The following is a 23845-nucleotide window of genomic DNA, read 5'->3' as shown; positions in this document are numbered from 1 at the left end:
TAAGCTGATTTTCACGTAGATAGGGGCAAGTGAACGTTTACACTTGCATTTACATTTCAGTTCATACATGTATCCTACCCATAACTCACCAGCATCTTATCCATTTTGCACATTTATGCTCTCGAGTATTGAAAGCCAGTTATGCCCCTGATTATTCCTTTAATATTCCCAGGTTGCTAACACAGGACAAATATGGGTTCAGAGAAGCTGAAAGATGTGAAATCTGGCAAAGGATTTCATGTACAGAAGCAGTCAATGCCAGGTCTAGGCTGGAATTTTACACTAATTTGTGGTCAAATAAACCATCATACAAGTGAAAGCTTTTTTTTCTGTATTTTTGGAAGAATACAGGTCCTATATCAAGGATAGTGGCTATAGTAATTAAGGACATATAAAGCATCTTAAAACAGCAAACCGGTGCATCCATTGGGGGATACTACTGAAGAAGCTATAGGAAAATATAATGGCTCATTGGGCTTAAAACACTATTGTAAAACCTTATAAGAAAGAGGGCTCAGGAATAGCGGTAGCCGGGCTCAGGGACAGAAATTTAGGGCGTTGAAGAGCTATATAAATCTAGGCAAAACCAGGATATAGCCTTAATAGACCTTCAGAAGATAGGGAATTAACTGCTATGATTTGGGTTATTTCTCAATACAAGAACCTGCCTTGGTGCCCCTCGCTTTTTGGGTCAGGAGACATCCAGCCTTGAACTCTAGCACATCGGCCCATTCATGGGCATCTTTCCCCATAGTAGCCCACCCGTGTTGGATAAAACACCCAACAAAAAAGTCTGTATGATGACATCTGTACTATTTTGTGACTTGGATGAAGGGGTGAATGGAGGAGTGGGATACGTGCATCTAATTTGAGAAAACACTCCGTTTACCTCAAATAAGGGAACACAAGCTCAGTAAAACCCTTTTTAAAATGTTTGTGAAACTGATTAAAAACTCTAGATAGCTTTGGAAGTCATTTAGATATGCTTTGATTTTACAGGTGAATATTTGCAGAGCAAAACCCGTCTATTTGAATTGGCGGAATAAGCCGCCATCGTCAAAGCAAGTTTGCATTTTTTTTCACACATACAATACTCCCAGGCAAAGACACCAGATGAAGCCTTGATATTTAGGGCTGTTGATTGAGTTATGAACGAGCACAAGTGATGCTAATGAAAGTCGTACCCTGCAGGATGCACTCGTGGTATTTTTTTTTTTTTTTTTAGCAAATGTTAAAGTGAAAAAAATAAAAACTACAACTCTTACAAGGTTTCAATGTGTTCTTTATTTTCAGGTATTCCATGCAGGAAATGTATGATGTGGTGGCGATTGTTGATCAGTACAAACATTTTGTGCCCTGGTGTAAAAAATCTGATGTTATATCGAAGAGAAGTGGCTACCTCAAAGCACATCTGGAGATCGGATTTTCCCCTGTGGTGGAGAAGTATACATCAGTCGTTACTCTAGTAAGACCACACTTAGTTAAGGTAATTTTACTTCTACTTTGTTTTCACCTTTGTTTCAGTTAATTTGTGAATATGGTTTTGTTGTCTTATTGAAACGTATATTGTATGGAAATAGCCTAAGGCTTATCTGTCGTAAGTTATCCAGTTTCTTTTTGCTTCCTTGGGCCATAATGGAAAGTTTTTAAAATTCAGTAGGTCCATGGAGTGCCTTGTTCCATCATCCGCTGCGCCATAGTAGCACCTTCTGCCACAAGGCTGTACTTTGTGTTTTATTATTCATTCTCGTTTTATGTATTTTAATGCATTATTTAAAAAAATAAGAGGAGCTCTAGGTCAACCCACTTTATCCATTGATCTTTCCACTTCTTCATTGTTTGCTCAAAAAAGGTAATACTGATTCTGTCAGAGAATGATTGTTTATAGATAACATATGGGGCCCTTTGTACCTATGGTGGCTGTTCGCGGGCATCGCTTGATTTTCGTGTGCGAGTGTAATGACAGTAAGAAGTCTTAATGAGCTGTTTAAAAAATCTGTATCTGATAAGTAGTGTTATAATTCTTCCACTTTATCAATTTTATTTTCTAAATAAAGTTACATTTGACCGTTTTGTAGTGTAATTTCACTTGATTCACACCTCCTGCCCCGTGTCATGTTTAGATAACTGGCTTCTCTTCTCACTGGTACAGCATCTTGCAGCAGTGTCTTAATCTTTCTGCTCCAACCTATTGTATGTAAGTTTACTTGCTATTTTCGCTTAAATGTGGTTAGTTGGCATATTGCTGTAAAGTGTAATACCAGGTGCTGACATACTGCCAACTCCTGTACAGGTGCAGTAGGGTTTTCATTCGACCAAAGGCTCCCAGCTGTTTATGCCATGCACTGTTTTGTATTCACTTAATACTGATTCCAGCCCAAGTGAGTCCAATCAGAAATTCATGCCACATGCAAGGATAGGCTACCTGCTGTATGGGGAAGACAGGCCACCATCTAGTTTTCAAAACTCCTCTAGTGTTTTATTTTTGTGATGTGTGTGCACTGACATTCTGAATGAACGCTTTATATTGTGTGGAAGGGGTAAATTGCAGAAGCTAACGTGCACTGTATGGATACAGATGTTTTCCGTGATCGTTTGCTTTGAGGATACATGTTGCAGTTGATTACGCATGAACCACCCATCAGTTAAGTTCGTAAGAAAGGTACCATTGCCCCATGCACATTTTACCATAGACGCTGTGATCCCTGCCAGATGGTACCTAAAGTCCAGGGAGATTGGTCTCTGCTAACATCCAGGCAGTGATTGAAGATATAACTTGGGACTAATCCTCATCAGGACTACCTTGCGCCTTTCTGATGTTAAGGCTGCGTTAGCATTACCTAACCAACACATAGCCCTTTGAGACCAACCTCTCAAAAGCTCATTATCCACGTTTACTTTCTTCATCTTTGCCTCTTCTGCCATGTCAAGAATCCTTGCCAATGGCCCCAAAACATCCAATAGTCTATCTCGACATTGTTTTAGCGCTTTCTCAAGCCCCTTCCGTGGATCACGCCCCATTCTAAAAAGAAAACCGATTAAATCGGGGTCAAGTTCCGGAGTCAAACAACATTTTCCCTCAACTGGACGTGAACATTCTGCTTTCATGACCGCCCTGCCTTCTTTCTCTAAAGGCCTTCTAATCCATAGTTAAACTCCGCAACATGAGGCAAATACCACCAGTCTGCGCTCCTAGGATGTCTTATTAGTTAGGGGCTGAACATATCCTCTCCTTGAGGATCCTTTACTATTTCCTTCTCTTTTATCTCTTTATCGATGTCACATCCATCATCATCATAGTAATCATCCAAAACTAAGTCATCTTCCTTCTCCTCCCTTTCATTACCTCTGCCCTCATCTTGAGACTCATCCATTTCTCGTGTGCCGCTTTGGACACCCTCATTTGTGCCGCGAAGGACACCTTTTCCTTTTGTGGCGCTAGGCTCACAATTCCCATCCTTCGTAAATTTAACTCCTACCTCTATATTTTTTTAATTTGCCATAAACTCTACTTCCAGATGATTCATCTTCATCTAACAACCAAAATTCATCATCTAAACCCTCTTCTGCTTACCTTTTTCTCTTCATTACACTCTTAAAAACTTCCTTCATTGAGCTTTTAATCTCTTCCTGAACTAATTTTCTCCAATCCGCATTTCCTGCTCCTGAAGCTTGAGCAACCTCCATATTCTCCATGACTCTTATTAAACACCACAAAACACTTAAATTCTTCAAATATCCTTTCCCTGTTCACTTTTACGTAACCACTGACCTTTAAATGCCCTTTAAATGTAAAAACTCCCACTTGTTACAATTTTAATTCTTCTTCTGCCTCTGAACAGCTGTTCTGACTGAAACTTCCGAGCTCGAGCGCGTCAACCGATGCATATACAGTGCATTGGTTAGCGCACTAGACTTCTTTAAAGATGGCCGCGATTCGCCCCCACGCACGTACGCGTGATGGCGCACCTCGGCCCTCCTCCACTGTGCTCCGAGCCCTCCAGCTATCACGCCTCGGTGATTTCTTTTAAAACTCTTCGCGAGCCGCAAATCAATTGCAAGCTCACGGTGCAACGTTTAAAAACTGTATAGTCTTTACTTCTCCCTTTTTAAAAAAAATCTTTTTTTTATTCTTTTTTTTTTAATTGCTAACATTTATCAAATCCTCCTAATAAGCAGCCTTGGTAGCTTGGCACGAGCAGACAGGCTCATCTCAAAAGTAGTGTGTAAAGCATTTTTGAACACATACAGTAATACAATAAAAACACTACAAATGGACACCACAGCAGTTTAGAAAAATAGGTAATTATCTAAACCAAAACAAGACCAAACAACAAATCCACAATACAGTAATAACAAGCATTGACATAGCCAATAGGTCTTGCCTTTGGGACCTTATAAGCGTTTAGGTATGCAGCACATTATCCTATGTATTGTGTTGCTAGGTATTGAATAACTGTACAATTACTTTGCTCTAAAACCCTGCCATTCAGTGACCAAGTAGAATCATGCTTGCATGCAGGAGAGAAAGTCTCCAATCTTCCTAGCATTAACATATTTGTAACAGAGTCTCGGCATCGGAGCAACATCCTGTGATTCTGGGCAAATCGCTTAATCTCCCACTGTCTTTGTCACAATGATGCACCAGGCGGAGATGCTTTTGAATGAGTAAAAGGATACAAAAAGGGCAAGAAAGGGACTTGCTAACATAAGCAAGAGTCTGGTGCTATTTTAGATTTTTTTTTAAATGTATTTAAGGGAGGTATGCTGCCTGCTGCTGCATAAATACACCCCACAAATGAAGAGGCGGGTGGAAGAGCACTCCAGGCTGGCAATCTTAGCAGAAACTACAAAAACTGGAGCAGAGGCTTACACGGCAAGCCCCTGTCGTTGATATCGTGATATTTGCCTTCCTCGATGTGCCTAGCGACTCAAGCGACATGCCACTACTGAGGCCACTTAAATTACAAATTGTCCGGGGTTAAATGGGGCGGTTCCAGGATCTCGGACCTAGTAATAATTAAACGGGTTTCCATCAGGCCCCATATCATTGCCCGTTACCTTTACTGGTAAAAACACTGATCGAAATTAAAGTAAAATACGGTAAAGTAATTCAGTCAGCGATTTACTTCCTGCTTCTTTTTATATATTTAAGTAGTCTTGCATTTCCTAAAATTGTTAGCTATTTATTTTAATGGCACTTGTTGGTGTGTTATATATCCGGGTGCAATAATGGAAAGCTGAGACGCACCAAACTGCAGATTGAATGGCACAGTATGGGAATCACAGAAATGTACTTCACATGTTTAAATCATGCCCTTAATTACATAGGCCATTCCCCTTTTAGAAACAAACACCCCTTGCTCTCTGTATCCCTTTTAAAGCCCGGTGCCGGTTTGCCTGCCGTCCAGGGTGCAGGTGACATGGCGACACCGATTCGCCGTTCAGGCCAAACTACTATTTTTGAGGTGGAGTGGACTGTTTGGAAAAGCTGTGTAGATGCACTCACTAAAACCATCCCAATACTGTGTGCTGCACTCTCACTGGCTTAGAACCCCTAGTGTAAATATTTCCACCACATTTTCGTTGTGGCCTGTGAAAGCAGGACTACGCTTGTAACTGATATTGCCAAACTACAGTAATCCCTGTACACCACAGCATTCCGTGGAGTGTACAGATGCAATGCTCACCTTGAAGGTGCGATTTATTTATTTATTATTTTTTTCCGGGCAGAGGGCAAAGCCCTATTTCTTTCAGCCTCTGCTGGTTAGGCCTGACGTGTATTAAAAGAAAATCACGTTTTAACAGATAAGTATGATTCATTCCTACCGAGCTAGAATCCCTCCCCGCGGCTTTAAACATTCCCCATGTATCACAGACATAGATGAACAAGTGCATCCCTGTCATTTAGTGACCAAGTAGAAGCATGCTTGCATGAAGTCTCCAATCTTCCCAGCATTAGCAGATTTGTAACAGAGTCTCGGCATCAGAGCAACATCCTGTGATTCTGGGCAAATCGCTTAATCTCCCACTGTCTTTGTCACAATGATCTGATACACGGGCAGACTGTAACCTCCTCCCTCGCCTTAGCTCCCGATAACAACCAATGCATGTGCTTACCTTGTTTAGGATAAAAATTAGGAAAGCATCCTTTAACATTGATTTAAAAAGAAAAAAAAAAGCCCCCCCAAAAATATGAAAAGTAATCTGGCTCGCGTGTCAAGTGCTGCTGTGTTCTCGGTCCAATTTCAAATAATTTAGAAAATGTATTACATTTACCTTAATAAATTGATCTTAACCCCGCCGTGAACGGTTCCAAAAGCCCCTGATACATCTGGCAGAAAGCGAAGCCAACGTGAGTGAAGTCACTTAAAAGGAAGCTTTTCCTGGAAATGGTACAAAGGTGCCCATGATAAGTAAACGCTGCAGGCCTCTTGCTTCTACTTACCGGAGGCAAACAGGAAATTACAGTGAAAGATTGCTGCAAGGCTAATCGGCAACAAGAAACAAATTGCGCCCGGGCATTGTAACGTATTTGGCTATACAACGGCCTAGAAAAAATGCTTCGGTGCTGAGAGCTCGTCAGCCGCCCTGTGTGCGACTTTCCCACCCACACCAGACGACCGGAATACAACAATGGCTTCCACAAATTCGCATTGATGCGATCACGGACAAAAAAACATTGCCTTTGTATGCGCGGACACGAAGGAACTATGAATATTTCATGCAAAATGAATATTTAAGCAGGGACCGTCAGTCGAGTGCAATGATGAAACAGACGTATTGCAGGTAAGGCGGCTGTTGACAGCAGCAATTCTAAGTCCTGTTGTTTCAAAGCGCGCGCACTGACAAAGCCCCTGATTATGCCCGTACAGGCGCATGGACAGATTTACGACAGCTCAGTAAATGGCACACACCGGCTTTATGGGGGGAGAAAGACTGCTTGTAAACCAAGCGAGACCTCAGCCCGGAGAAAGCCAAAGCAGGAAGAAATAAATGGGACCACAATGAAAGCCGCGGCCGCGAAAGAGAGAGGTGACACAAAACAGATGTCAGCCTGCGCACCCGCTGCTGGCTCCTGAGAGCATAACTGGGAGTGAACATTTTACTAAAAGCTGGGACATCCACACGCCTTTGGCCAATTTGCGTGCTAAAGCCAGACGCAAAGGCCAATGGCGTGTGAACACCACATGCACAAGTTTCTCCTGAAGCTGAACTGATTCCAAGAGGCCGATTTCCTATGCAGCACATGCGCTGCCATAGGCTCAACCTGAAAATGGCTTGCAGATGGTAGAAATAGTTCTGTTCAAAGCACATTGCAGATGTGACACTGCTTGGATGCATCACACAAACCAACAAAACGGGCCGCATGGAAGGTGATGAGTTGGTTCCTTACACTAAGGGAAGGTGATGCGTCGATTCCTTGCTCCGTGTGGAGGTGATTCGTCTTTTTCTTACTGCATCCCCTAACTGCGACAGACTTGGTGCTTCGATGCGGGACGATGCGTGGATTCTTGCAGCCGCACAGCAGGGCTTGCATTGGAATCGGTGCGGTGATCTTGGACTTCAGAGATCGTTGCACTCGATGCGGTGTGTGGCAATTTCTCGAGCTGCGGCAGGCACTGCGATGATTTCTTCGGCAATGCGTCGGAAACGGGTACTGATGAGTCACGCTTCTGTGTTGGGTTGATTTCTTTTTTTTTTTTTTTTTTTTTTTTTCCAGCTCCCAGCCAAAAACAGTCTCCAGAGGTCCAGAACAACAACAGGCACTTCTTTGCAGGTCAGTACTCCCAGCAAGGAAGTTCTGGGGAGCTGGTGGTGACGTCTTTGTGTCCCTGATACTTCAGAACAGGAGGCAAGCTCAGTTTCAAGCCCTTGGAGATCTTTTTCAAGCAGGGGACACATCAAACAGCAAAGTCCTTTTCTCCTTTTCCTGGCAGCAAGTAGCCACTGCAGGCCAACCCCAGACAGCAAACAGTACAGGGGCAGTATTCCTCCTCAGCTTCTCCAGCTCTTCTCCTTGGCAAAGGGTCCTCTTGATTTCCCAGAAGTGATCTAAAGTTCTGGGCCCCAATATTTATACTATAAAATCCTTTGTTCTCTAGTGGCAGAGAAGCCCTGTGCTCAGTCAAAACCAGTTCTGTCCTCTCTAGTGCAGCTTCCTGGCGGGATGTGCAGACAGCATTGTGGAAGGCAGACCAGGCCCATTCAGGTGAAAGGAAATCTCCTCTGCCTACTCTAAATGCATCCCAGGTCTATTCAGCCCAGCCCTGACTCCTCAGGCTCTCTGGAGCCACTGCTCCTCTCCAGGCCCTGTCATCCAAACCCAGACATGCAATACACAAACCTAGTAGAGCCACACTGGGTGGCTAGACGAGAAAATATCTACTTCCTAAAAGTGATATTTTCAAACACAGAATGTAAAAATCATCCTCACTAAAAGATGCATTTTAACATTCTGAGTTTAGGCATACTAAACTTTATTTTCCTACCTTGTTCCCAGGGGTAGTTCTGTTTATAAGATGTTCTACACAACCCCCCCCCTCCTCTGCCCCCCCCCCCCCCCCCCATTCTATCCTATGGGAACAGGTAGCCTTGCAATAGTGAAACACAATTGGCAGTAATTCACTATCAAGGCATGCCACACACACCAGGGCATGTCCTACCTTTCACATACACTGAACCCTGCCCACAGGGATAACTTGTGCCTACCTTAGGGGTGACTAACATGTAAGAAAAGGGAAGGTTAGGGCCTGGCCTGTATTTCCTTCCAGGGTTGCTCTATCTAGGTGCCGTTGCTGAGAATGATGGTCTTGTGGGCTCCTGGACTGTGTTTATTGGTGTGTGGTCCCTATCACGGTATTGATAAGACGACAAATGCAATATTTCCTTTCCTGTATGGCAGCGACTAGCGAGCTGTATGTTCCACGCTAATGATGCTACCTGGCAAGGTTGATTTTTTTGTATTGTATAATGTTCCATCATTATAACTTCAATAAGTGTATGTCATAGATCCGCGCTAACGGCGTGAAGCTACGAACACACGCTGCCTGCCTCCGGGTTGTTGGCTAAATAGCTGTGTACACTTGGATGGCACAATAAAGGTTTTTGGAAGAAAAAAAAAAGGTTAGGGCCTGGCTAGTGGGTGCACTTGCCAAGTCGACATGGCAGTACCAGACTGCGCAGAGGCTCTGCAATGGCAGGCCTGAGTTGAATTTACAGGCTGCTTATGTTGGTTGCACAATCAGTGCAGACCACTAGCCGCATTTGACTTACAGGCCCTGGGCACACACCGTACACTGTACTAGGGACTGACTAGTAAATCAAATATGCTAATCCTGGTATCACCAATTCATAACAATTTACAAAGGGAGCACTTGCCCTTTGGCACTGAACAGCAGTGGCAAAGTGCTGAAGCATCTAGACCAACTAAACGTCTAACACACAGCAAAAACACAGGATGTCAAGGTAAAAAATACAGGGGAAACCCACGCCAATTATGCAAGGTCTAACAGCAGTGTGCACTATATCTAAGGTGTGGGCATATCTGCATGAGCATATATAACCCTACAATATTTAAGTCTATTCTTAATATTGTTAAATGCCAGGTAAGCCATAGAGTACATGGGTCAGAAACTCGACAACTCCAGTTCCCCAGCACTATGATGGCTTCACTGAACCCAGGAATGTTTGGTACCAAACAACTCCTCTTAATAAACCCACAATGATGCCACTGTTGGATTCATTAAAACATGTATTCAGAGGGCACCTCCGAGGTCCCACCTGGAAACCTACCAACCCTGGTGTGGTCGCAGACTGGCTGTAGGCAGCCTTCCTCCACCAGACATGTTTCTGGACACCTGGGTCGAGGGCCTCTGCTCTCTGAGGCCAGAAACAAAGCCCATCCTGGGCAGAGGGTTCACATTTCCTCCCTCAAGATGAACACAGTGTTCGAGAGGGAAGCTTTAAAGGCTTTGCCACCTTTGTAATGCAACCACAACCTCTGCTGCTAGCAGCAGATGGCTGCCCACAGTTCGAACCCCCATTTTTGGCAGGTGAACTGGCGGGAAAACTAAGTGAGAAGAGGAGGTGCGAGTCCCCCCCCTCCTCCGCTCTGCTCGCCAACTCTGCCCCTCAGGTCCTGCAGAAGTAAAGTATATATTTCAGTGCCCACCATCTTAAAGATGGTGGGACTTTTCCAATTTGGGCTAGGGCTAAGCCTCCCTTCCACATGAGGGTGGCATAATAGTGTAGACACCCCTGGTAAGGCCCTACCTGTCGCTCCCCTAAAATGCCCCTAAATCTAGTATTTAGGTGGCAGGCACTGAAAGCAGATTCCTGATGACCTACAAAGCACGGACAACGAAGAACCGCACCAGCAAGAAAGAAGGACCAGTGACTGACTTTGCACCATCCCTGCTGGTCTGTCTGCTGCCTTTCACTCTTTCTAAACTAAGTCGACTCATTCTGCAAGCCCAGCGACCTCCAAAAAGCCTTGGAGGTTTGCCTTCCATAAAGATTAAAAAACTCCAGTGGACAGCTTACCTGTTCAAGAAGAAACCAACGTTAAAACCGAAGAGCTCTGCCCTGAGGAACCACGAAACCGCCTCTGGACCCACCTCTGCACCAGATGCCCACAACCAGAGTCAAAGGAGCCCAGCGGTCCTAAATAGGTTCCCCATCGTTTAGGAGTCCATCCTGGGCTGACTCCTGCCGGACTCTACCTCGCTGCCCGCAGCCTCAATCCAAAGACTACCCCTTACCACGACCTGCCCGGTAAGCTGTTCTAATGCAAAAGGACACCCCTGTAACTGAAACCCCAGGGCATTTGGGAGCTTGACCAACAGTGTCCCTATGTACCCTAGCATCATGACTTACCTGCGCAGCTGTGGGTTTTCTTCGTTCATTCTCCTGGCCCGAGCCTGCAGTTTTTCTCCAGTTGATCCCCCATTGATTTGCATTGGGCACCCAAAGCACTCTGCACCTGGCCGCCCCTGTGCCGCTGTGGGTGTACGTCTGGTGCAGCCTTCCGTGTGACCCCCTCCCCCCCATCCCAATCTCGCTGCTAACCATAACTCCCGTGGATTGACACCTAACTCCGCTTTACTTCAATCACCTCCAGTCTCCATTGGTTAACATTGGGCCTCTGACTCCGAATTAGTCGTCTGCACCCTGCTGTCCGTATGCAGCTGGTAGGGCAGTCTTCCTGCTAACTTGAAGCTTGCCTGGTGTTGGCCACGTACCCCGAAGACTGGATTTATAAGTCGTGTACTTTCCTTCAAAACGGAATTCTTGTTTTCCCTCCATAGTGCAATTTTCTAGTTCAGCAATATTATCTTAAGTGTCCACTTTGTAAAGTGAAATGTGTTTTTCTTGAAAAACTAACTTAACCTTGTACATCTAGAAAGAAGCTTATTTTTATACAATTTGTTGTTGATCTTCTTTTTGAGTCTTGTCATTTATTAGTCCCTGTGTGTGTAACCAATATCTTGCACACCTCTGTGTTAGGCCTAAGGCTGCTCAACCACACTACCACAAATGGAGCACTTTGGGTTTACATTGAGCACTGTAAATTTCTGGGGGAATCTCTTGACTTCTTAAACAATATAACCAATAATTGGTATATCACATAAGGAGCCTGCTTCCTACAGTCACACAGTGACATACCTTTTTATTTCTTTTTGGAACCTAAACTACCACATGACAAACCATTTGACATTCTTTCCCTGCGTGGGAATGGAAAAACACTTGCCCATCATACTTTCTTGTTTGTTTTTTTTTTAACCAATTTATAAACCATAGTGTACTTTAGCAGGATCCTGGATCAGATCCTAAACCTACCAAAACAAATTACTTTTTTAAAATCGGGAAAATGCTGTCAGGAGGCAGCTTTTTCATTTTTTTTGTTTTATTTTTTAAATGTAAAGCAAATAGTCAGTCACAAAGTACACTTGATGGAATACCTCATTCAAAAGCAGCTTTATGGAGAGAAACGCCCGAAAGGGAATGGAGCTCTGCTGTTTACCCTTTTAAATCTGAACGATTCTGTAAACTGCAGCAGTTTTGTTTTCTTGCGTTATCTCTATGTATATAGCGTTCAGTAAGCTAGTGGGGGGGACGGGGGAGATTGATTTTCTCTTTTTTTTTTTTTAGATATTTATTTGATGGGCTTAATTTGGTTCCGTTTGCAAGAAAACTGCAAAAACGTGTTTTGCAAAAATAATACTGCTAATTCACTAGAGCATTTTTGAGTACTCGAAACAGTACTTTAGGAGTACTTTTACATATTCTTTACATGCCTGGCTGCATTGGTCCGAAAAAGTCTAACTTCCTTTTAGTAAAAGCACCTAGAAGGTACAGTCCTTTGTGTTTGTATTGATTGTAAATGAATATTGACATTTTAATATCATGTTAGATGTTTTGAGGCCAATTTACAAAGGCGTATAAGGTGCACTTAAGAGTATTACGGAATGCCTTTGTGAGTGGACCCACTGACTTCAACATGTAGTCTTTCAATATGGTGAAATTCAACACCTACAGCTCAACAAAAATGATGGTGTATTTAAGTGCAGTTTGACATTTTTGTACGGAGATACGTATGTACCGTTTAAGGTTTTTGAACTTTTTGTAGTTTGGGTTTGAGCCTTTTTTTGTAAAAGACTTTGTTTCAATCTGTTAGAAAATATTATCCCAGATTCTGCTAGGTTTTAGGAATCAAAGTGGCTGCCTCCAACATATGCTGTATAAATTCCCCATTAGCACATTATTTTTTGTTTGGGCTGTTGATCTACTGATAGTTATACTTTCTGCTTTTGCAGATCAAGTGCCATCATTTCAATACCTTCATTCACTAGAGTACACACAGAACTAACTATATGGGTTTTACAATATTCTTCATTCGTTTCAGGCATCCTGCACGGATGGGAAATTGTTTAATCACCTTGAAACAGAATGGCGTTTTAGCCCTGGAATCCCGGGGTATCCTAGAACATGCACCTTGGATTTTTCAGTAAGTTTGTCCAAAACACCTTTTGTTTGGTTGGGTTGATTGATACTGCTTAAAATGTGGGTTTGGGGTTTTTAAGCATCTGACGTATCTGCTGTCTAATGTAGCAATATCCTATGAAAAGTATGCAAATCCTATACAGTTTAATCAAGTTGATTTTAACTTCATATTCTTGAAATTGTTTTCTCTGCATGATATGACCTTGAGAAATTCCAGTATTCCGGATTTGGTGCAGATGCATTCAAGAAGCATTTTTTGTGCTGCTTCCGAGGAGCAGAGCTGTGAATCCTTCTTTAGTGCTACTCACTGACTTCAGGATACGTTAGAATGTTCTAGCTTCAGCTGTTTTACAGATACATTTCTGATCTGAGTTTTTACGAAGTCTGTTATGGGTTTCACTCGACAAACACGAGGTTTCTTTGTTTCATAAAGTTTTCCTTACCTCTAGTTAATAAAACCGCTATGGCATCATTGGCACCCCACTTTTGTGCTACACATGTATTCTGCCTTTTGTCCGGAAGGCCACCTGACCTCTACCTTATGCATCTTAAATTTGTAGCTATGGAGTCAGGACATAAGCAGTAAACAATCACTGACATTTTAATAGTCTTGGCACTGGTAAATAAAACTGGCACAAATCTTTTTAGGCTTTTAGTTTGGTCTGAATTTTCATGGCTTCACTTTTCAGAACCAAAAGGTTGATCTCTGACACAGTTTCTGAGCCTGCACATCAATTGGCTGTAAACCTGTCCTTGAGGATGTGATCTGGGAAAACTGAACATTGATCCCCGAGAGGGTGTAGGATGGAGGGGTTAACCTGTTTTAAAACTCACTGTGGGCGTCACCTCTGGCACCTGCAACTCTCTGCAACAAGGGGCAGTCACTCAGTTCTATATTTCTTTTTTATTTATGAATGCTGGACAAGAGTATCCTGAGAGTCACACAAGTATGCAGAAATGCGTACCTTTTGTATTTAGATATGGCAGAAGAACTCCGTAAACCAAATGAGGTTATACATTTGGCTGTCCCAGATGTTATCAGATGATACAGTAGACTTGTCTGGAGCAAGCTGAATTGCCACATTTCTATTTGGGACAATATAATCTAGGATGATAAAAAAAAAAAAAAAAAAAAACTACTTTCAGAAATATATATATATATATATATATATATATATGTATATATGTATAATTAGTGCCTCCTATCTACAAACTCTCCTCCTTTATCAGCAGCACATCAGGGACAATACAGCACCGAATACGTAGATACTACCAGCAAAGATGCAAAAAAAAAAAAGGCTTGGCAGAGAACTGAAAGGAAACTAAAGGACTGATTGTACTTTTTCAGTGCAGACCAAACAGCAGTAAAGTCCTAAGTCCTCAGACAAATTTAATGCTCACGTTGTACTGTCCTTTCCCTCCTCCCTGCCCATATACTTTTCATTTATGGTATGAAATCATAAGGTAAGTAAGAAGCAAGCTATCAGCCAGTCTTCAAACTTCGTGATGCTCCATGAAATTTCAAAATGGCCTTGGATTTGAAACGGTGCTTATATAAAGCAAGTCATCCGTAAGGAGCCTATAATGGCTGATCAAAATGTAGACAACAAATTGCCACCGGAAGGGGAACAAAATTAGTGCCCAAAGATCACCCGAGTTCTAGATTTGCGACTACCTGGAACCATAGCCTGAAGCCACTGGGCCATCCATTCAATCCACCTAAGTCGGTTGATACCTCAAGACACAAAGACAAAGCTGTGTGGTCCTGCTACGCATTAAGCATGCCAACAGCCTATGGATGAAGGGTGGTGGTTCAATTGCTTGACTCTACTCTACGTCTCTGCTATTCCTTCAACTTTGGTCAACCGAGCTGCAGACCACTAACTGAAGGCAGTGTTAATACTCTTCGCCCCACCGTGCCTAAGAACGCAATTCCAGATTGTTTTTGCCACCATTGGCTCCCTGGCAAGGCGACAAACACACGTAGTCAAGCAGCGTGGGTGGAAGTTAGAGGTGTGTTGCTGAATGCAGCGAAGATAGAAGAATAGCCACATGAATCTTTGTAGAGGAGGACTCTTAAGTGTAAAGAAAAATGCCCTGTACCATGTGGTAAATGGTCATGGTTACATTGCTTTTCTTGATTATAGGTATGATTCCTGGACTGGTAGGTACTGCGGGCAGTGGAAAATGAGCTCAGTCATATATGGGCGAAAACTTTGATTAAGCATGCTTAGGTAAAGGCGAAATATTGAAAACTGAAATAAAATATTTTATAGTGAGTAGGACTGGTTTAAGTGAAGCTTGAAAAGTGAGGCTCTGAGCAAGTTCAGTTTAAGATGTTCTTGCATGTATGACTACGGTGGATGGACTTTTCACTATAATTTGGGTTGGAAATGATTCACATGAAGTTGCTGGAATGTTAGCTATAGTCAGACACGGCAAGCAATGAAATAAATAGCTAGTTCTGTAGTAGGGGATCTCTGTGTATAGTCATAATCTATGAATAGTCCCGCCCATGTGCGGGGACCCCGGAGCAATCAAAATATCTCTTAAGCTGTCCTGCATTTGCAAACCTGCAAAGACACTTAAGAGACAGACAAAAATTATACAGCCTAATAACACGGCTGCACTGGCCAGCACTTCCTCTGAAGTGAACACAAAAGCCAAAATAAAGTTTAAATGTCATTTTTATTCACATCTGACATGTTCCTTTATTGTATCACACTCCCTTCACCGTTATCCCTTTAAACAATAGAGAGGAAGGGGTGGACAGACAAGCCCTATAGGCTGTCATTATGTGTCTGCTAAAGGGATACCGTGCCTTTAAGAAACTCTCCAGAGACCCCCGGTATCCCAGGATGCACAGCCCAAGCAAGTTACTTTCAGTTCTTTTTTCCGGCTCCTGCTTGCAGGACCCTGGAGCTTGAGCTCTACCCTTTTGGGTGGATAGTTGGATAAAATTTGATCTTTTTGGATAAATACTTTACTCACTCGACGTCTAGTGCCTTCCTCTACTGCATCCTGCAATTTGGGGCAGTTTGGCCATTTTTAACATGGCTTTATTTGCTAAGTGCCCTGAATGTGGGAGGAAGAAGGCCAAGACGGACCCACATGATGTCTGCATCCTCTGCTTGTCATCCTCACATGTCCCTGCTGCGTGTGCCATCTCCAGGAGGACCCTGAGGGACAGGAAGAAGATTTGCCTCCAGGGACAAGAGGAGCGGAGGACAGGTGGGACTTCGGGGCACGGAGGATCTCTCCCCCCCCCCCCCCCCCCTCTGCCCATGCTTCAGCCACTGGAGGGACCTCCGGGCAGAAAAAGGGGCAGAAACGGCGCCTACCGGCTGGTAGGTCGCGTTCGACGTCGAAGGCGACGACGGCGAGGGATAAAGCTACAGTATGTTCGCCGTCGATCCAGGGCTCTGGATCTCGGCGTTCGACGTCGAGAGAGGGGCCGGCGGGACCCGGGACCGGGTCGCCGTCGAAGATTCCGCAGTCGACACACCATCGACGTCGTACCAAGCCCCCTGGCCAGCCATCGACTCTTGGCTCGACGCCGAGACATCGGCGACTGCCGTCGAGGGGCAGGTCGCCGTCGAGGGGCAGGTCGCCGTCGAGGGGCAGGTCGCTGTTGAGGCGAAGGAGATCGCCGCGAAGACGGTCGACGTCGAGAGGCAGTTCGTCGGGGAGGGGGGGGGGGCGGCGACGATCGGCGAAGAGACACCGTACGAGGTCGACGTTCAGTTCGACGTCGAGGACAACTGATAACACGTCTTCGGTGATCACTATCTCCAGTCGTGGATCTAGGAGAAGACGGCGCTCCCCCTCGTGCGTTTCGACAGGGGACAGGCCCGCCAAGAGGAGAAGGGTGGACGACAGTCCGGACAGTGCTGGTCTGGGTTCTCCTGCACAGAGTGATGGAGCGCCGCAGTCTCTCTCGGCTGCTGCCTCAGCGTCCTCCTACACCACCACCACCGCCGCCGCCTCCTCCTCCAACGCCTCCTCCTCCTCCGCCGCCTCCTCCTCCTCCTCAGAGACCTACGCCTCCGATGCCACAGCTCCCGGCGACTCCTAAGGCTCCACGAAGACCGAGGTCTCGCTCTCGACGGAGGTCACGGAGTAGGCGCAGATCGTCCACTCGCACCAGGCACGGACGGCGGAGATATAGATCTCATTCCAAAGGCACGAGAACGGACTCTTCTGGCACTGGAAGTTTCTCTCCCTCGCTGTCGGAGACACCGCCTACCCGAATCTCGCCGGTGGATGATGTTGCCACGTTCCAGGAGGTGCTAATGAAAGGGCGGCGAAATTGGGGATCTCGGTAGCAGTCCCGGTTCCCACTACCTCTGTGATCTTTGAGACATTGCACAAGGCTCATCTGTCACGCCCCCTCCTTCCTTTGGTCCCGGGGTTGGAGGAGCCAGCCATGGAGGTCTTCTTGACGCCAGCCGTGGTGAAGTCGGCTCCCTCAAGGTTGCAGAAAAAGTATAGGGCCCCTGATTCTGACCCGGCGTTCCTCAGGGTGGACCCTCCCCCGGACTCTGTCATTGTGGTTGCGGCTCGTAAACAACACTCCACGACGCCCTCTTCCACGGCTCCTCCGGATAAGGAGAGTCGCAAGATGGACTCCTTGGGGAGGAGTGTGTGCTCCACGTCGGCCACCACGATGAAGGCTGCTAGCGCCTCCGCTCTGTTGGGTCGATATGACCGGTCACTCTGACTCCTTGCAACAGTTTGCTGCCTCCCTGCCTAGGGATAAAAGGGAGGACTTCCAGGAGGTTCTGAACGAGGGCATGATGGTCTCCAACCAGATCATCAGTGCTGCGGGGGATGTGTCGTTGCTGGCAGCCCATGGGTACTGTCACGGGGTACACATGAGGAGGCATTCCTGGCTGAGGCTCACCTCTCTGAAGCCTGAGGCGCAGCAGAAGATTGCCAATTTGCCTTACTCCGGCACGACGCTGTTCGGGTCTCATGCGGATGACGAGATGGCCCGCTTGAAGGCCGAAGCGGAAACCCTGAAAGCCGTGGGGTTGGAAAGACCCAAGGAGCAGAAGAGGTCGTTCCGCTCCTATGGCAGGCGCTATTCGAAACAACGAGGTCAAGGGCGTCAGTCTGGTCACCAACAACAGCAACAGTTCCCCAGGCAGTCCTTTCAAAAGCGCCAGAGGGGCAGAGGACAGCATCAATCCTCGTCGGGGAACAAAGGCCCGGCCGGGTCGAAGCCCTGAAGGATCACTTCCCCCTCATCCGTTACCCGCTCCGGTGGGGGGGGGGGGGGGGGAAGTATTCAACACTACCTGGCAGAGTGGAGGACAATAACTCAGGACAAGTGGGTGCTGAATATTGTTTGCAATGGATACAGTCTTCGTTTCACCAGCCCGCCTCCACAGATTCCACCAGTGCGCTCTCCCTTCATGGTACGGGAGCTCCAGGGGGAGGCGGACGTCCTGTTAAGGAAGAAGGCGATAGAAGCTGTTCCTTTGAGGCAAAGAGGAACAGGCCTTTACTCCCGGTTCTTTCTCGTCAGAAAAAAGGACAAAAAAAAGTTCAGGCCTATTCTAGATCTGCGTCAAGCAAACAAGTGGATCCGCAGAGAAGTTCCATATGTTGTCCCTGCATCAGATTTACCCTCAGTTGCATCGAGGAGATTGGCTGTGCGCCATAGATCTGCAGGACGCTTACTTTCATGTGCCGATCGCACAAAAGCATCGCAAGTTTCTGAGGTTTCTGGTAGGCAACAACCATTACCAGTATACAGTACTCCCGTTTGGTCTGAAGTCTGCCCCACGGACGTTCTCCAAGTGCATGGCAGTGGTGGCAGCACACTTGCGGAAGAACAAAGTGTTTGTGTATCCATACTTGGACGATTGGCTGATCAAGGCTTCCACGTTCCGGGCAGCACAGTGTCACTTCAACAGGACAGCTGCCTTGCTTCATCGCCTGGGGCTGCACATCAACATGTCAAAGTCAGTACCGATTCCTGTGCAGTGTCTCCAGTACTTGGGGGCCTCAGTCAATACCTTGAACGCAAGCGTGTGTCCTTCGGAGGAGACGCTTATCGATCCGTGGGAAGGCCCTGCACCTCCTCTCAGCCCACTCTCCTACAGTGAGGACGGTGTCTTCCTTACTGGGGTCGATGGCTTCCTGCATCTTTCTCACCCCCAATGCACGTCTGCATATGAGGCCTCTGCAGGAATGTCTGGAGGATCAATGGGACCAGAGGCGGGGGCGTTGGGAGGACAAGATTCATCTGTCCCAACACGCTCTCCAATCTCTGAAATGGTGGTGCTCCTCAGAGAATGTTTGCAAGGGGACTCCTTTCCACAAGGATATTCCGGTCCAGACCATAGTGACCGATGTGTCTCTCCAGGGCTGGGGAGCGCATTCGGGCCCTCTTCAGATTCAGGGGATATGGTCGCAGACGGAGATGACTTACCACATCAACTTTTTGGAACTCAGAGCAGTACCCTTGGCCCTGAAGGCGTTCCATCCCTCCTTCACCACGAACTCCCTGCTTGTTCAGACGCACAATACTACTACCATGTACTACCTCAACAAGCAGGGGGGCTCCCGGTCACGCACGCTGTCTCGGGAGGCACAGACTATCTGAAATTGGCTGGTGGCCAGGAACCTGACGATCACGGCAACCCATCTGCCAGGAGTGCAGAATGCCCAGGCCGATGCACTCAGCAGGCTCGTTCAAGAAAATCACAAGTGGGTGCTAAACGACGACTTGCTCAGAGACGTCTTCGCAGAATGGGGCACTCCGGATATCGATCTGTTCGCTACGGCAGAAAACAGCAAATGCCGCGACTTCGCGTCCAGGTACTACCAACCAGGGACACTGGGGAATCCCCTATGGATCAGCTGGTCCAACAGCTTTCTCTACGCCTTTCCACCCATTCCCCTGATTCCGGCGGTGCTGATCAAGCTGTCGCAATCCAGAGCCAGGATGATCCTGATTGCTCCGGAGTGGCCGAGGCAATGGTGGTTCACCGACCTTCTTCACCGGTCTGTTCTGCCACACCGGCGCCTGCCGTGTCGGCCGGACCTTCTCACGAAGTTCGGAGGACAGATGGTCCACCCCAATCTCTCGTCCTTGAGTTTGGCAGCATGGCTCCTGAGCTAGTACAGTATGGACACTTGAACCTACCTCAGGACTGTATGGAGATCTTGAAAGAGGCGAAGAGACAGTCTACGAGGACTTCTTACGCCTATAAGTGGAAGAGATTCTGCTTATGGTGCAAGGCAAAGGACATTGACCCTACATCCTGTAAAGAAGATGTTATTTTGCCTAATCTGCTGCAGTTAGCTCAATCTGGGCTTAATTTTCAGTCTATTAAAGTTCATCTCGCAGCTTTGACTGCGTACAGAAAGGGCCCTTCCCAAACCACATTTTTTCAAATCCCTGTGATTAAAGATTTTTTGGAGGGTTTGCGTAAGGTGTTTCCCCCTGTTAGACTACCTTCTCCGCCATGGGAATTGAACGTGGTGTTGTCCAGATTGATGAGGGAGCCTTTTGAACCTATTCATAAGGCTTCTTTGCAGCATTTGTCCTGGAAGGCTGCTTTCCTTGTGGCCATTACATCGGCCAGGAGGGTAAGTGAGATTCAGGCTCTGTGTTGTCAAGAGCCGTATACTGTATTCCATGCGTCTAAAGTAGTGATGCGTACTCATCCTAAATTTTTGCCTAAGGTGATATCTGATTTCCATGTAAATCAAATGATAACTTTGCCTACATTTTTTCAGCATCCCTCCTCTCCAGCGGAGAGGTCTCTGCATTCACTAGATGTGCGTAGGGTGTTGAAATTCTATCTAAGACAAAAGACATCCGCAGGTCGGATCAACTGTTTGTAAATTATGGTTCAGTAAGAACTGGTCTAGCTACCTCGAAGCAGTCCATCTCCAGATGGATTGTGTCCTGTATTCAGCTTTATCAGAAAGCTAATAAGACGTTGGGCGGTAAGCCTACAGCGCATTCGACTAGGGGCAAAGCAGCTACTACAGCTTTGCTTAGGAATGTTCCAATTGCTGACATTTGTAAGGCTGCCACCTGGAAGTCGGTCCATACGTTTACAAAGCATTACTGCCTGGACTCTTATGCTAGGGCGGATGCGCAGGTTGGACAGGCTTCGCTGAGGAATTTGTTTGCACAGTGATTTGTTGGTGTTTGGTTCTTACTCCACCGCTGTTTGTTGGTTGGGATGGGCTTGCCATTCTATTCATAGATTGACTATACACAGAGATCCCCTACTACAGAAGGAGTAGTTTCTTACCTGTAACTCCAGTTTTGTAGTAGGGGTATCTCTGTTATAGTCATAAGCGACCCTCCCTCCTCCCCGGTGGAGTAATTCTGACAGTATCAGGCCTGTTGTTTTACACCTTCAAAAAGAACTGAAAGTAACTTGCTTGGGCTGTGCATCCTGGGATACCGGGGGTCTCTAGAGTTTCTTAAAGGCACGGTATCTCTTTAGCAGACACATAATGACAGCCTATAGGGCTTGTCTGTCCACCCCTTCCTGTCTATTGTTTAAAGGGATTTTGGTGAAGGGAGTGTGATACAATAAAGGAACATGTCAGATGTGAATAAAAATGACATTTAAACTTTATTTTGGCTTTTGTGTTCACTTCAGAGGAAGTGCTGGCCAGTGCAGCCGTGTTATTAGGCTGTATTTTTGTCTGTCTCTTAAGTGTCTTTGCAGGTTTGCAAATGCAGGACAGCTTAAGAGATATTTTGATTGCTCCGGGGTCCCCGCACATGGGCGGGACTATTCATAGATTATGACTATAACAGAGATACCCCTACTACAGAACTGGAGTTACAGGTAAGAAACTACTCCTTTTCTCCTTATGGTAAAGAAAACTTAAAATGCAGAGTTCCTTATGAATGACCAAAACCCATTCAAGGGGATTCGCAAAAGGAAAATCAGATTATTTTTCAAAATTTGTCAGACAAGTCTGCCATACGGTGGTCTTCCCCTAAACATTTTGCCATTCCCCCTCCGTTTTTGCGGATCTTGTTTTTGCTGGTTTTAAGGCTCTGCACACTTTACCACTGCTAACAAGTGCTTAAGTGTATGTGCTCACTCCTTTAAACATGGCAACGCTGCCTTATCCCCAATTGGCATATTTAATTTACTAATAAGTCCCTAGTAAAGTGGTACTACAAGTAGCTAGGGCCTGTAAATTAAATGCTCCTAGTGGCCCTGCACCACTGATTGTGCCATCTATTTAAATAGCCCGTTCAACCTGTCTCAGGCCTGTCATTGAAGCCTGTGTATGCAGTTTAAACTGCCATTTCGATCTGGCAAAATGGACCTTTTGTCAGGCCCAAACCTTCATTTTTAATAAATGTGTAAACCCTGGTGTAGACTCCCAACAGCCCAAAGGGCAGGGTTCAGTGTATTTATAAAGTAGGACATGTACTTTTAATTTTACATGTCCTGGTAGTAAAACCTCTAAGTAATTTTTTCACTATTGCAAAATCTACCTCTCCTATTGATTACATTGAAGTTACCTTATGACATGTAATAAGTTGTAATTTCCAAAGGAGAGAAGGTAACCAGTTCATGTTGGGTGTCTTTGGAATTGAAAGGAAAAATCCTGACTTACGGTGCAATCGGACCTTAATTTACAAGTGCCACTGTTAGCTAGTTGGTCGTTTAGTGCCCGTAGCCTGTCTCTGGTCACATGATTGGGTGTAGCTGACAGGCTGTGTAGTCCTCCTAGATGGCTGCACACAATATAGAGCTTAGGTGTGCCTGGATGGACCATCACTGGCAGGATGGAGTTGTACTTAAACTTGAATAGGCTGGGTTGTGCCTACACACAAAGGGCTGCACACCCCATGTAGTTTGTCTGGAGGCAGGGCAGAGAAGACTGGATTCCTGGGGACTTCAAAGGGAAACCTCTTAAAGCTTCTCCTCCACTTCGAAGGCACAGCTGGGAATAAATACACAGATACTATTCTTTAGTACACTTTTGGACCTGTAGGAAGGACTGCCAATCTGCCGGCCTGGTGCACTACTGTCTTTCTGTGCTGCTATCCTGCTGTTCCTTTGTTGCACGGTGCAACCCCAAGCAGAATAGATTCTGCTGCGTGGTTCGGATCAGTCGCAAAGGCTCACATCACAGCCCATTGCCGCATTGGTGCTGCACCAGATGCAGCTTCTCAGGCCCCCACGGAACTGCCACCTTGCCCTGACTGTGCAGCGTATCTTCGACTCTGAATTTCACAGTGCCAGGCCTAGTTAATGGGATTTTTTATGGCTAACTCGCACCACAGCCTCAACAGTTTCTACTGCGCGAATTATCTTTGCGAATCCTGGCAACGCTCTGCAAACCAGGATTTAAGGTACTCTGTTCAGTGGACCTAACGGAGTCCCAGCAGTTGGACAGCGCTCTATTGTGGTTGGCCTGAACTCATGACCATCTTGGTCTGCCATGACCAGATATCCACAGATGGTGCTTTACGCCCTTTGCCACTATTTTTACTAAAATATTTAAAATGTAATAACTCTGGTTTCACTGATGGGATTTTTTTTTTGTTTTGGTCTTGTTTTAGTTAGTAAATCTATTTTTCTAAATTGGTGTGGGACATTCCAGTTGAAGGAGTATTTGTGTCATCTGCATAGTTGTCAGTAAGGTGAATGAGTGCCGCACCCGTAAGGTCATCAAAGGTTCAAATAAAATTTGTGTGAAGAAAGTTCACTAATTTTTAGTCGTGCAATGAGGTATGGTCCTCTGATCCTGTATGTCCAATATAATGACTCTCTTTTCCCCACTGGGAAACGTCCCTCAAGTACACTGTATGTGTCCGACTGGAAATCAACTTAAA

The 23845-nt window shown here is 45.7% G+C and overlaps 1 protein-coding gene across 1 annotated transcript in view; it reads left to right on the top strand.

The window, feature by feature from the left end:
- Positions 1–23845, top strand: part of COQ10B (coenzyme Q10B) — a 71648-nt gene that overhangs the window by 34293 nt on the left and 13510 nt on the right. Inside the window, exons 3-4 of the mRNA XM_085648747.1 lie at positions 1294–1486; positions 12908–13009. Of these exons, the coding sequence (XP_085504873.1) occupies positions 1294–1486; positions 12908–13009 (295 nt within the window). The remainder of the gene's footprint in view (positions 1–1293; positions 1487–12907; positions 13010–23845) is intronic.

This window comes from Triturus cristatus, chromosome 3_2 (assembly GCF_964204655.1).
Source record: "Triturus cristatus chromosome 3_2, aTriCri1.1, whole genome shotgun sequence".
Taxonomy (NCBI): Eukaryota; Metazoa; Chordata; class Amphibia; order Caudata; family Salamandridae; genus Triturus; species Triturus cristatus.
Note: the sequence above shows the minus strand (reverse complement) of the source record. Positions and strands in the feature narration are given on the sequence as shown.